The sequence below is a fragment of the Crotalus tigris genome, unplaced genomic scaffold, assembly GCF_016545835.1.
Source record: "Crotalus tigris isolate CLP2741 ecotype Arizona unplaced genomic scaffold, ASM1654583v1 scf7180000019068.10715455, whole genome shotgun sequence".
Lineage (NCBI taxonomy): Eukaryota > Metazoa > Chordata > Lepidosauria > Squamata > Viperidae > Crotalus > Crotalus tigris.
The window spans coordinates 4895981-4910462 of record NW_024097358.1 but is presented as its reverse complement, the minus strand read 5'-3'; the positions used below and the strand labels follow the sequence as shown (position 1 = coordinate 4910462).

The 14482-nt window shown below is 41.5% G+C and overlaps 2 protein-coding genes across 4 annotated transcripts in view; both read left to right on the top strand.

The window, feature by feature from the left end:
- Positions 1 to 3903, top strand: part of TRPM7 (transient receptor potential cation channel subfamily M member 7) — a 60510-nt gene extending 56607 nt beyond the window's left edge. For both annotated transcript variants that reach the window (XM_039358769.1, XM_039358767.1), the window contains exons 38-40: positions 1095 to 1146; positions 1244 to 1350; positions 2001 to 3903. In XM_039358769.1, coding sequence (XP_039214703.1) covers positions 1095 to 1146; positions 1244 to 1350; positions 2001 to 2131 — 290 coding nt within the window. In that variant the 3' untranslated portion in view covers positions 2132 to 3903. The remainder of the gene's footprint in view (positions 1 to 1094; positions 1147 to 1243; positions 1351 to 2000) is intronic.
- Positions 3904 to 4051: 148 nt separating this feature from the next.
- USP50 (ubiquitin specific peptidase 50) lies at positions 4052 to 14015 on the top strand. 2 transcript variants are annotated; one of them, XM_039358771.1, is made up of 7 exons: positions 4052 to 4271; positions 5844 to 6044; positions 7613 to 7808; positions 9074 to 9280; positions 11106 to 11248; positions 11923 to 12055; positions 13245 to 14015. In XM_039358771.1, exons 1-7 carry the CDS (start codon positions 4228 to 4230, stop codon positions 13434 to 13436), a joined length of 1116 nt encoding a protein of 371 aa, XP_039214705.1. In that variant the 5' UTR covers positions 4052 to 4227; the 3' UTR covers positions 13437 to 14015. The 2 variants fall into 2 exon arrangements, with proteins under 2 accessions (XP_039214705.1, XP_039214704.1); XM_039358770.1 differs by having other exon boundaries at positions 4052 to 4688; positions 13245 to 14013.
- Positions 14016 to 14482: the final 467 nt, after the last annotated feature.

The window sequence follows — 14482 nt, the reverse complement described above, 5'->3', positions numbered from 1 at the left end:
TCACGTTCTCCAATCAGTTTGAAGGGCATAGTTTCCCTTCAGTTCTGTAGCCTGTGGTATCTTAACTACTCCCCACACACATTCTTTCTCCGTCCCTCCTAGCATCATCTAATTTAACTCTAAAAGTACCACACAGCTTATACAGAGAGTGGTTGCCTCTTCATATTTTGTCAAGGCAAGAACATCCATTGTTAGCAGCGTTGACAGTAGATTAAGATTTATTCCTTGTAGCTTTGTGTACAGAAAGACTGTGCCAGTCTAGTTCCTTCTCATGACTTCAAACGTTCCAGAAGAACTTCTTCCTTTTTATTGTTTTTTTAAAAAATCTTTTAAAACATCATAAATATGAGCCAGTGGCCAAGTGTCTGAATTTTGTTCACGTGTCCCCGGGGAGGCTGCAACGGTCGTAAGTGTGAAAAATGGCCATAAGCCACTTTTTTCAGTGCTGTTGTAACTTTGAATGGTTACTATGGTAAGTGAACTGTTGTAAGTGGAGGACCACCTGTAAGAATTAGGCAAAAACTTGCTCTGCAGCAGTTGAGAGAAAGTGAGGCTTGAGAGGTGCTTCTTGACGTTAAATATTTTTTTTAGATTAGATTATTAGATTATCAACCCCGACTGCTCTTTAGAAGGCCAGATCCTGAAGTTGAGACTCAAGTACTTTGGCTACCTAATGAGAAGGAAGGACTCACTGGAGAAGAGCCTGATGCTGGGAAAGATTGAGGGCAAGAGAAGAAGGGGACGACAGAGAATGAGGTGGCTGGATGGAGTCCCTGAAGCAGGAGGCGTAAGCTTCAATGGACTCCAGAAGATGGTAGAGGACAGGAAGGCCTGGAGGAACCTTGTCCATGGGGTCACGATGGGTTGGACACGACTTCACAATTAACCACAACAAATTGTCATTTTTCCTTGTAGGCACAATGGCACACATTAAAAACGAAATTTAGTTGCTTCCTCTCAAAGCGTACACATACATAACCCCCCTTTAAAACATACTATATACAAATGTGGTGCTTGGCTTGACCCTTCTCTCTTTTGCGGACCCCAGGTCCGAGCAACGATCACAGTTATAACTTTTGCTCTTTCTTGCAAAGGTGTTGGAGAAAACCTAACCGACCCTTCTGTAATAAAAGCTGAAGAAAAAAGGTAAGTTTGCTGAAGGTTCTTCTTCCTATGGCATAGGAGGCAGCAGTCCTGGTGTGCCTGCAAGGGATTTTGAAAGAAAACCTGTTTTGTGTTCAAGGTCAAGCGATATGGTATTTGGTCCTGCCAACTTGGGAGAGGATGCCATTAAGAATTTCAGAGCTAAGCACCACTGCAACTCCTGCTGTAGGAAACTTAAGCTCCCAGGTAAACCAAACACTCTATTTAAAGGACAGGAACCTCTCCATCGCGGCTTCTTTTTCATATGGAAAAGAAATGTGACACCTCTGTGGTTGCTCCAAGCGAGGGTAGAGTCAGTGGAATTCATTTGGATCGTTTTGTCGTGAGTTCCTGCATCATAATCCATAACACTGAGGTTTAAAAAGAGAGAGATAGCTCCCCAAACTCCATCCAAAATCTCAAAGATACCCCCTGCCCTTGGCATCACTGTCTTTTCCATTGTGTCTCTCAAGAGTGTCATCTTTTAGGTGTGGCTCCTGGCCACAGATAGCTTGAGCTCCTTTCATACCGAAACTGAGTCCTTGCTGGCGAATTTGGCCATCTCACAACAGGTACCAAATAGCCAAACCAAAAGCTAGTCGCTGTCTTGTTTGAATGTCTTGCATCTCTTCTAAGATTAAGTGCTAGTTAGGCAATCTAGCATGGAGAATCAGTAAAGTGTAATATTGCTGCTTTGGAGAGAAAAAAACGTCCAGAAAGTGTTACTAGTGGCATACAGATTCCTTTTTTTTTAATTGATAGTAACGTAGGCTCCTTTCCTTCTCTTCTCTTCTCTCCCTTCCCTCTTCCCGGACTTGGCTCTCTGTTTTTTTTTTTTTATTGTTATTCTTTGGCAGATTTGAAAAGGAATGACTATACACCTGATAAAATCCTGCTGCCTCAAGAAGATTCTCCAGAGCTAAATATTCAGCCCGGGAGCTGCACCAAAGAATCCAACTCAACCGGTTCCAGACACTTGATGCTGTAACAATACACCCTGGCTTTTTTTTTTTTTTTAATCAAATGCTTGCAACAGTCAGTCGGGTCCCCAGTGCCCCCCGCTTCTCCCTACACTGGCTCTGGCCCTGGAAACTGACCAGTAGTTTAGGAAGGGGTTCTCGTGAAATATGGGCATAGTCTTCAGAGGAGGAGCTGGCAAGCTGTCAATTTATCCTTCAAGTTCCTTTTTCCAAGGTGGAGTCGAATTAAGTATTTATGAAGTAGCTTTTTTTAAAAGAAGCATTTTAGCGGAAGGAATTAAACTGTCCATTTTATTACCTTGGTCTGCGGAGGGGCTCACTCTCTCTCTCCCCCCCCCCCTCTCGGCCCCTTCACGCTGTAGTGCAATATGTGTCCATGACCAAAATGACATTTTGGCTTTCAGTGGTCCTAAGGCAGAGGGTGCTCCAGGTTATTGGCAGCTGGTTTCTGTCAATCTGACCAGAGAAATGGGAGAGAGAGCTGCCACCCCCTGCTCCATTGCCAAAGGGTTCTTTGACACATCTTGGGGGTCCCGAGGTGCTCTCTGGACAACGCGCCACGTATGTTTTATGTGGCTGAGTGGGAACAAGCTGCTCCTAAGAATATCGATCATTGTGCCAGTAAGCTTTGAGCTACGAAGGGGTTGAACCTCTGGTTCTCCCCCCCCCAGACGTGCAATGGCCTTGTCTCCTGCATCAGGATTCACCCACTGAAGTGTGGAGCCAGTTCGCATGGGATGGATTGTGTGTAATGAATTCCCCCCCCCTCTTTTTAAAATCAAACCAATATATATTTCAATTTTTATTAAGGCACTGTCTATGAGTAGGAAAAGTATAAGCGAGATTTGGAAAGAGGGTGGGTGTGTGTGGGGGGTTAATCAGAGTGGCAGAAGACAAAATAGCATAAGATCTGGTTTTGGGATAAGAAGCGGTCTTTGTGAAGTGAACCGGTGTTCTTGAAATCTCCTGGCTGCTTCATTAATGTTGCCTTCCAAAGATCTTCTCAACCTCTACACGGAACCTGAATGTACACATGGATTTTAAGGATTTTTTCCGATGCTACCCCTGCGGCGTGCCTTCCTGTACTGCTGGGAAATATCCAACATTTCAGATGATGCAGACAAGAGTCTTCTTTGGAACTTCTTGCTACATCCGTTTTTGTCCCAGCTTTCAGTGAGAAGTAAAGTTGATGCAGAGAGAACCACAGCAGTGCCTGGCAACTTTTGAGATATTGGAAGAGAGAGTGTGTGTGTGTTCTGGTTCCTACACGACCTAGGTGACCTCCCAAAAGAGCCCTTCAGTTGTATTTGCTATTCTGTGAGAGTGCATCTTTTATGTTTATCTATGGGACTTATTTAAAAGAGAGAGAGAAAAAAATAGGGTTGAATTTACATTATGTATTGTACGGGAGATTGCAATGCAACTTTATGCCAATAAAAATGTAATTTACCTGTCCAAATTTGTTGAAAATTCAACAAGAACCTCTTTGTCCAATTAAAGTTTCATGCTGCAAGGTTTTTTTTTGTTTTTTTGTTGTTAAATAGGTACTAATTGTAATTTTTAATTAAAAGGCATCATAACGCTTAGTAATTGTTTTTTTAAAAAAATTTGTAGTGTATCTTATAGATACAGACATTAAGGCACGAACACAATAGCTGTTTAAATGGTGGTTTATGTCGCTGGGGGAGGAAATAAATAATGTATTAAAGCTATAAAAACTGTATACGTTTTATATATCAATAAATCTTTAAACAATCCCAAATAAATTTATTCTTGTTTAGACTGCTGACCTCTTTCCTTATTTGAACGGCCTGAACAGGGAATGGAAAAGAGAAATGTTATTGATTTAGTGAAAACTGCTGAAACCTTCAAGATATAGGACGTTAGTCACAGAAGCTAGTGCAGCAATGAAGAAGGACTCTGTTTATTTTTTTGTTCTGGTTTCTTGAGAAATCAAGTCATGTCTACTAATTGAGGAACAAGGAGTGGCTCAAAGTTGTCCGTGTTGTTTGCTAAAGTTCTGCCTTGCTATAAAGCCCAAAGTAAGGTAACATCTGCTTAGGAGAAAGTAGAAAAAAAATGCTGGAAAGAGAAAACCGTATCGATGAAGCTTTTTGAGTCCATGGAACCCATATCTCTGTGGTTCAGGTATGCTGTGTATGAGATAAATCAGCTCCTGGAAAGCAATTGACTAGAATGGTGAACTAGGATTCCGGAATCACTGGGTGTTGTATTTTGTTAGAAATATCCCAATGGCATTGCCTAGCAACAAGGTAGAATATATTTATGATGCCAGAAGAATCCATATTGAAACATCAGGAAGAACTGCAAATAGTCAAAGGGACCAACCCTTATATTTGGGGGCAGCCCTCCTGAATGCGAGTAAGATGAAACCATCTGATTGCACCAGAAAATCCAGAAACCAAGCATCAAAATGAAGAGGCGGTGGTAAACTGGCTCCTTTAAAACTTGAAGTATTCAAGCATTGCTTTGTCTCCTTGCAAGCCAGCTGATGGCTTCCAGGTCAACAAATATGCCAGAAGAATTCAATATATATTATCTTCTGTGAGTTTTTTGTTCCTAATTAATTACTGTCTAGTGACTAAGAGATGAAGGGGAGGCTATGGAGAAATCTTTTCTTTGGTTTATTTTGGGGAGATCTGGATGATGAACGACTGCAGGAATTGGATGTGTCTACTCTAGGAGGTGACATGATAATGGTCTTCCAATGTTTGAGGAGCTGTCAAGAGGAAAAGGGGTCATCCTAGTCTTCAAGGCACCTGAAGGCAGCACAAGAAGTAACAGATGGGAACTTATCAAGGAAAGATCCAACTTAGAACTAAGGAGAAATTAGAACAGTTAATCAGTGGAACAGTTTCTCTCCAGAAGTGGGTGCTCCATTACTGGAGGTTTTTAAGAAGAGACTGGATGGCCATTTGTCCAGAATGATATAGGGTATGCTGCTTGAGCAGGGGGTTGGACTAGAAGACCTCCAAGGCCCCTTCCAACTCTGTATTCTGGTGTTGACTCCTAGATCTCACAGATTTTGTACTACTTCCCATAAATTGTGAAGCTGAACTGAAAATGTTTTAACAAGTCAGTGTGGTAGGAAAATTAAAATACAGGCAGGCAAGCTAGCATTATTAGGCAATGTCTTCTGTATAGTTTGTGGATTGATATGACCCAGGAAAAGTCTGTTATTGTTTATATTATGTATTTTTTCTGTATGGATGAGAACTGGAAGTCCCCTACCCCTAAATAACGATAATCCTAGTTTGGCTTGAGCAGCTTTGAACCGGTTTGATTTCAGCACCAACCGGATCATTTAATTCTCATGTGCTTATTGTATCAACCAAACAACTTCCTTGTCCTATATTCAGTTCCTTGTTGACTAGGAGACTGATTAATTTATACAAACTGGAACAAAAACTCTCATAAATAGAAGATTTTGTTCATGTTAGGACTTGAGCCGAAACCAAAACTTGTTGGAAATTGTACGTGTTCACTTTGAGAGCGGGCAACTAAATTTCATTTTTGATATGGGCCGTTGCGCCCACAGTAAAAAATGACAATGAAGGTTTATCTTATCTCATCAATTGTTTAGCTATCTAGGAAACTCATTAACTGATAGAAATTGGAATGGAAACTCTTGTAAATAAATATTTTTGTTCATGCTGGGACTCAAATTTCTTTGACAATTGTTTGGCTTTGGAACTACAGCAAGAGTGCCTTTCCCTGGCCGCCTTCAGAAGAGTCTATGGATATATCCAGAGATGACACAAACCCACAATACCAAGGACTTACCGGCCTGCGTAATTTAGGCAACACATGTTATATGAATGCTGTAATCCAGTGCCTTTGCAGTGTATCCCCGTTGGTGGAATATTTCCTCTCTGGAAAATATATAGCCTCGTTAGACAAGTAAGTGGATTGCTTTGTTGCGCAAGAATGTCCTTTAGGAAATTGCTCACTATTATTAAGCTAAAGATAATTTCTTTTCCCCTGAAGCCACAAAGTTCCATAGGAATTAATTCACAAGTCTTAGGGCTTTCTGGGGTATTTTTTTTTAGTGACTCCTGTTTGAGATTGCCGTCTGTCAGAATCCAATTATATTTCATCTCTAGTTATCGACTATGGAAAACCCCATTTCTGCCCTCTCTGGATTCTGTCATACGATGAAGGGGAAGGGGGGTGAACAAAGGGGTTTTATGGCCCCCACTTCCTTTGGTACAACTTCAAAAGGGACTGAATGTGGATACCACCAAAAGGACTACACATAACAATGGGGCCATCAGCTTTCATCTACTCCCCTCTGAAGTCTCCCTTCCACTGGCAGTGAGGAAAAGGTGGAAATGTAACGCCTGGGATTGTCACTGGAAGGATGGTGGGGTGGGGTGGGGCTGCTGGGGACCCCTTAAAACCTTGAACCGTAGGGTTTGGGCCCCAGGTCCTGTCTAGAACGCCTGCAACCATTTTCTCTTAATAAAGGATGCCTGATGGAAGAAATATTCCAAGAGTTCTGTCTTCTTAAGATGCAAAGTGGGGTGGGTCCTTACACCGTCTTTATTAACTCTGTTATTAATGTATGGACCATGAATATATGTCAAGCAAACTTTAGACTGAGTTTTCTAATCTCTTTTTTGAAGGAATATAGGAAAGTGGTTCTAAATAGAGAGAGGGACAGAAAGTTTCATTAAAAAGCAAGTAAGACACTTCTTTTGACATGTGAATCTAATGCAAAGAAGCAGTTTCCATAATTTTTACATTGGTTCTCAATGTACGAAGGTATTTAACATATATGGTTAGAACAGAGGGACTCACCTCTGTTCCAGGAAGTCTGGAGTAATGCTGACTACATGTAGTATCATGAGCAAGTTAATTGCTATCTCATACTATTTCAAAATTCAACGGTGCAAGAAAGAAACCTTCTGTCACTCTGCAGCACTGTTCCTCAACCTTGGCTACTTTAAGCTGTCTGAACTTCAGTTCCCAGAATTCCTCAGCCAGCATAACAGGTGGGGCAATTCTGGGAGTTGAAATCCAAGTTGCCAAGGTTGTGGAAGTCTGCCCTAGCAGAGCATATGTGGAAATTACAAGATGATCTATAATGAGGCTAGAAAACAGCGATGCTCATAATGACAATGGCAGTAGATCAAGTCATATCATTATTGATTTTTTTTTAAATATTCAGGACAGAAAATATAGAAATTGAACAAAGCTGCTTGAGCAGTTGACATCTAGCCCGATTTGCCGAGCCTGCGGATCCATAAACCTTCCAGTGTTTTTGTGTTGGTTGATCCGTTTCCTCAACATGGTTTTCAGCCTTGATGGCCGGAGGGGAGGTCATTGGCTGGGAGACATTGGCGATTTTCCTTGAGTAGGTGGTTGGCTCAGTGAGGACATATTGCCAGTGTAGATGAACCAAAGCTTGATCCAGCAAGGTGTGAATAATCTTGTCGTGTTCTGATATATGCCACCTCTTTTCTAAGGGAGAATGGAGAGATTGCAACAGCCTTTGCCTACCTGATGAATGACATGTGGCTTGGGGACTTTGACTGTGTCTCTCCAGAGGTTTTTAGATTGGTCATTGGTGAACGGTACCCTGCTTTCATTAAGAAAACTCAACAAGATGCTCAAGAGTTTCTGATCTATGTCTTGAATGAACTACATGAAGCTCTCAAAAAGGTAAACAGCGTTTGTCATTGATGAAGCTAGGCGGCCTTGAAAGAAGGATTATGTAACCCGCGGAGCTTGGAAAAAAGTTTGGAGAATGCCGATCAGCAAAATCAGGCATAATTAACCCTGGATATCTTTTGCTTCTAGTACTACGGTACCAAACGCAGAGTTCTTTCTACTCTCCTATTTTAATTTGTTTTTCAGCAAGTCATGTTTTGCTGACTCAAGTGTTGAGAAGATGAAAGTACGTTTTGAATAACTACAGGTGGCCATGCCGGATGGCAAAATCCCATTTGATTGATGGTTTCAATCATAGTTGGAAGGCATAATAAACTATAGCCTGTCCAATGTTGTACATACATGGATGGCTTATCCATGTAACATTGTGATTTGGAATTATATTTAAAGAACCAAACAAAGGAAAGAAAGAAAAGAAAAATAATGCCAATGCTACAGAAAAATATATCTTTAACAGCCATTTGTTTTATATATATAAAACATATATATATATATATATACTGAAGTATGTGCCGTGCCATGTTTCGAACTGTTCATAACATATTTCCATACGGAGATTTTAATTCTTTGTAGGCAATGGTGATATCCTTTTTTTCCTTAATCTGTAGGATATTTCACATTTCAAGTTATGGGTGTCAATATATGCCTAGTTATCACATTGGGTGGTTTGGGTTTGTTCAAAATCAGATTTTGACTCCTGGGGGTTTTCTAGAAAGCATTTCTAGAAGTGATTTGCCATTGCTTCCTTCTTAGGGCTGAGAGAGTATCTGGCGCAGAACCTCCCAGTTGGCTTCCATGTCTAATGAAGGCCGAGAACTCAGATTTCCCCAATCCTAATCCACGGCTTTTTGTGGAAGTCATTGTGAAGTTCTAGTGGTGAATCTGAAATGTATTACTGCATTACATTTGAGGATGAAAGCATAAAACGTTTAGCTTTGAATTGGTACAGTAGCAGGTGAGAACTTGCAGGAGATGTAGCAGAACCTGGGGGCGGAGTTAAAAGAGTGATCAGCCTAGAATCTCCACGTAGCCATAAATGAACAAAGTCCAACCCCTCTAGAATTCCACTGACCCATCCTTGTCTGACTCCAAGCAATTGTTAACCATTGGTTGAGAAGATTCCTGTGCATTGGCATGGGTAGCAAAAAAATAAATAAATCAGTTTAATTGAACTTTCACGGGTGGACCTGGTCTTTCGCGCCTGATGGAAATTGTCTGACTTTTCCATCTCATGGCTCCTTTCCCCTCTTCTGTAGACAAATAAGAAAAAAAATCAGGGAAGCTCATCGACTGCTTGGGAATCCAGGAGTTGCCTTAGCGAATGTTCCATTATCACCCGACTTTTCGAAGGACATCTTAGCTATGATATCATGTGTTTGGAATGTCAAACCACGACTTACAAAACTGAGATCTTCACCGTGCTGTCTCTACCGATACCCTATGAATCGGAGTGTTCCCTCGAGGTATTGGCTTTTCTCTAGGGATGAAAACCGTCCCTATTCAGTTGCTTTAAACCAGTGGTTCTCAACCTGTGGGTCGGGACCCCATTTGGGGTCGAACAACCATTTCACGGGGGTCGCCAAACAACGCAGTCCGCCATTTTTTCCCCCTTTTCCTTAGCTGTGCTACTCCCTTTTATTCTATTGGCTTTTGAAAGCCAATAGAATAGACTCTCTTGAATAGAGTCTAATTCTATTGGCTTTCAAAAGCCAATAGGAATTGTCCAGGCTGTCTCTGCCCTGCTGAGCCTGCCAAAAGTCCCATTCTGCAAATGGTGCTGCACCAGTTGAGTAGTCCTCGACTTACAACCAGTTGAGTAGTCCTCGACTTATGACCGGTTGGGGGGTCACGGCATTAAAAAGGTTGAGAACCACTGCTTTAAACAAACCCCATATGGTGCAATCTAATGGATTAGTGTAGTGCTGGTGTTTTGTATCTCACAGCATTGTTCGTTCTTGATTAATTTTTAAAATTCCTCTTTTACCCTGATCTATGAAGATTAGGTATGTGATCTGCTCAGAGTCAAGAGTGATTGGAATAGCAGGGAAGGGAGGGGAAGAAGGAAAGGAGAGGGGAGGGGAGGGGAAGGGAGAGAAGGGAAGAAGGAAAGGAGAGAAAAGGGGAGAGGAAAGGAGAATATATTCATTCTTCCCTCTGCGATCTGATCCTAAGAAGTGATGATGTTGATAGTACCTAAGAAATCTAACTGGGCTTCCTACCCTCCATAGCTGTGTATGTGCAATACGTTATTTTTATTTCTATGAAAACAAAGTGGCACCTATCAACAGCCTGTTTGTTACTCATGATCAATATTATATATATATTTAAAAAAATTAAATGGAGGACGTAGCTTGCTGTGCTACAAACACCGAACTTTCCCCTATGTTTACTCGCAAGATCAGTTCTAGGCTTTGTGTGGCATGCTTAGAAATTAAAAGTGGTAGAAGGGGCATACCGTAGTTTTGTTCTAGTATGTGCTTGCTTTTCTAAAACAAAAGAAGAAGGTAACCCGGGACATTATGTGGGGCCAACTTCAGTAGTGTAGAGCAGGGCTTTTCAACCTTTTCACCCACGGTACCACTTTTAGGATATGGCAATATCCGAGTACCACCAGTCGCCTAGCAAGGTGTCAAACTTGGCTGAGGCAGGTTTTGGTCACTTCACATGTCCCTGGGACACTGTGACCATCATAAATATGAATCAGTTGCCAAGCATCTGAATGTAAATCATAAGACCCTGGGGATGCTGCAACATTCCAGCTGATCGGCGCTTCTTCTGGGCTCAGCAGAAGCGCCAGGATCGGCACCAAGCTCCAGTTGGAGCCTGGCGCTGATCCTGGCGCTTCCACTGAGCTCTGACAGCCCTGCAGCTCCAGCCATCTCTCGCTCAAGCTTGTGCGGTGCTGCCACCGGTTCAGCTCATTCCTCTCCCCTGCTATCACTTTTCTGGGATGCTCGCGTACCACCTGCCAGGTGCCAATGTACCATAGGTGGTACCCGTACCACTGGTTGAAAAGCCCTGGTGTAGAGTACTAACCGAAGCGCGTTTTATGATGGGGAAAGCTTCTCATGGCAGCCAGTTAGTTAATCCAATGAGACCTTCACGTAGAACGATGAGAAGCTTGCAGACTTCAGCTATGTCCACTGACTAGGAAAAAAAATGCCTACTTGTGGGGTTAAACGTTGAATGCCATGCAACCTTTCCAAGATAATCAGTGTGGGATTTCATGGCAAGCATGCAATCCCTGTAATTAACTATGCCTCTTTCCCAAACCCCTTTCTTCTCCAGGAATGCCTGGATTGCTTCTTTCAGCAGGACGTGTTGACCTGGAACAACCAGATCAACTGCTCCTGCTGTGGGATCAAAACAGATGCTGCAGTGAAAGCCAGCATAGCCAAAGCACCCAAGATGGTCATCTTCCACTTAAAGAGGTAGGCGTTTTTTTTCTTCATGGGCTGACTTGCATAACATCCGTTCTGCTAGAGTCAATTGCTTACAGATGCTGAAAGGATTTCAGTGGCAGAGTTTGACTAGTTAGGAAGTTATCGACAACTTAACAGGACAGAAATGGGACCTCACTAGATCAATAAAAAAGCAGATTAAGGAGAGATTTCGGCACTTAGCAGAATAACAGAATTGGAAGGGACCCTGAAAGAATAGAATAGAAATGGAGAATAGAATAGAACAGAATAGAAATAGAAATAGAATAGAAATAGGATAGGAATAGGATAGGAATAGGATAAGAAATAGAATAAACAGAGTTGAAAGGATTGTCCAATCTCTTCTTTAAAACCTCCAGAGATGGAGCTTCCATCTTGATATCTCTCTCACTGTATTTTATTTGAAAGGTTAGAAGCTGCTGCCATTTCTGTCAAAGAAAACAATTCAAACTCCTCGTGGTCAAAACCAATGTTTTTTTTCATATTTTTTTTTCTGCACCTCAGAAATGAAATTTAATTAAAACCAGACCTAGATGCTAGTCTGGTCTCTGTTTATTTCTACCCACTTCTTCCATTATAAATATGACTCTAACTAAACAATATACCAAGATGACTCAAAAACCATTTCTATTGTACTATTGATCAAGATCATACTTTATTTTCAGATTTGATTGTCAAGGCAGTTACAAGAAGAAACTGAAAACGGACATCTACTATCCTTTAAATAACCTGGATTTGTCTCCTTATATATATCCACTTTTTCGGAAAAATCCAAAATACAACTTATTTGCTGTAGTGGTAAGTGACAATATAGATGATTCCAGTATTCTTCCAGGATAACATTTCAGTTATCTGTATGCAAGAATGTTCACTTCCTAAAAATAATAAAGGCGGGATAAAAATGAGTAGACAGTAAGAAAACTGAGTTCAGTAAAATAATTTTATTCAGTAACTAGAAAGGATGAATGTATGGTGCTACTGGTTGAGGAGATGGTCAGCAAGCTTTCCCAATTGATGCAACCAAAAAAAAAACCATTAAGTGGTAGACATTATAAAAACAAGAGAGCAAAATTATGCTTTCCAAACTACAGCTGTAGGGTACAGATGAACTAGACTCTCCAAAATGTTTACTATCAGTTTTTATTCAGGATTAACTCTCTTATTGGAGAAAAATTAGAAGTGGGTGGGTGGGTGAGAATGGAAGGAAACATACGTGCTTAAAACAGATTATTAGAGGGGACAGTAATATTCCAATCCATACATCGTGCTGGATGGCTTTCCCAGATATGCTTTTCAACGCAGAAAAGTTATTCTTTTAAAAAGTCACTTTCAGGTTTTCCATACTGGTCACGCAATGTTTACAGCAGTGGTTCTCAACCTTTCTAATGCCGCGACCCCATAATACAGTTCCCCATGTTGTGGTGACCCCCAACCACTTATACATCACCGCGTGCCAGGGGCATGGCCAAAGAAAAGGGGGAAAAAATGGCGGACAGCCTTGCTTGGCGACCCCCGTGAAATGGTCGTTCGACCCCAAATGGGGTCCCGACCCACAGGTTGAGAACCACTGGTTTACAGCAACCAAAAATAAAATAGGGAAAAAATCCATCTCCACCACCTTGCCCTTATGACAGAATTCATATGCAACATGACGTAAAACCTTTGCACATCCATACCTCATGCAAAGAGGTATAAAGCTTGTTTTCCATAACAGTACAAGGTGTACTGTAGGTAATCAGTTAAATTTGGCTCTGAATTAGTGTGTGTGTGTGTGTGTATCTCACTGCACAACTAATAAATAAATGTTGAAGAATGGATACTGTAGGACTGGGGAGTCAGAAACAAATCTCCACTTTACCGATTTTCAAAACCATCTCCCTCCCAAAATTATAGTGATTATTAAACTAGGAGATGAGGCCCATAGGCTGCCTTGAGTGACTTGAAAGAAATACTTCCTTGGTAAACTTGAAATGTGTTATTGTTGCAGAATCATTTTGGAGATCTGGACGGTGGCCATTACACGGCCTTCTGCAGACACACTCTTAGCCAAAATTGGTACAACTTTGACGATTCCCAGATCAAAGTGATCCCAGAATCCTCTGTGCAAACATCTGCCGCCTACCTTCTGTTTTATAGCAGTCAAGCTTTCTCTGCGCCCGTAAAGAACCAAAATGTCTAGGAGAACCAAGTTGTAGGTTCCAATGGCCACGTTGAGTTGGCCTATTCTTTGGTTGTCATTCCGGAACAACTGCATTTTTTTCCCCACGTGTCTTTGGATTGTACTGATGGAGTGACCTAGAAGCTGGCTCTTCCAAGCCACTTTCTTTCAGTGAAAAGAACGCTACTCAGCGAGCCTTACACAGAATGTGACACGACACCTGCAGTTAAATAAACTCTTCTTGGACAGCCAGAGTTGAGTGTTAATTCTTATTGCAGAATCCACCGAAAACTAGATGCCGCTTCCTGCTGATTACATTTCTGAACGGATTATACATTCCCGAGTGAAGCTCATAAACGTTTACCAGCCTTCTGATTAAAAAAAAAAAAAGTGTACTATTTAATACATCGCAACCACATCCTCTCAAAAAGTATTCCTGGAGTAAAACTTAAGTTGTGAAATGATTCCCCTGTTCCAAAATCCATGCTTCTTTAAAAGTATTCCAGCAATCCTATTCCAGCAAAATGAAATTCCATGGTGAAAAAAGCAAGGTTCAACATTTAGGCAAGAAAAACCAAATGCACAAGTACAGCATAGGTGGCACCATGCTCAACAGTAGTAACTATGAGAGGGACCTCGGAGTCCTAGTAGACAATCATCTAAATAGGAGCCAGCAGTGTGCTGCAGCTGCCAAAAAGGCCAACACAGTGCTAGGCTACATTAACAGAGGGATAGAATCAAGATCACGTGAAGTATTAATACCACTCTTCAATGCCTTGGTAAGGCCACTCTTGGAATACTGCATCCAGTTTTGGTCACCACGATGTAAAAAAAGATGCTGAGACTCTAGAAAGAGTACAGAGAAGAGCAACAAAGATGATTAGGGGACTGGAGGCTAAAACATATGAGGAACGGTTGCTAGAATTGGGTATGTCTAATTTAACGAAGAGAAGGACAAGGGGGGACATGATAGCAGTGTTCCAATATCTCAGGGGCTGCCATAAAGAAGAGAGAATTAAGCTATTTTCCAAAGCACCTGAAGGCAGGACAAGAAGCAACGGGTGGAA

What these genes read in the sequence shown, in the direction of transcription:
- USP50 (XM_039358770.1), top strand. Translation starts at nt 4,636, where the DNA reads ATGGCTTCCAGGTCAACAAATATGCCAGAAGAATTCAATATATATTAT. An exon ending in TTCAATATATATTATCTTCT is followed by an intron (nt 4,689 to 5,843) that starts GTGAGTTTTTTG and finishes TTGGAACTACAG; the next exon opens with CAAGAGTGCCTTTCCCTGGC. An exon ending in TATATAGCCTCGTTAGACAA is followed by an intron (nt 6,045 to 7,612) that starts GTAAGTGGATTG and finishes CTCTTTTCTAAG; the next exon opens with GGAGAATGGAGAGATTGCAA.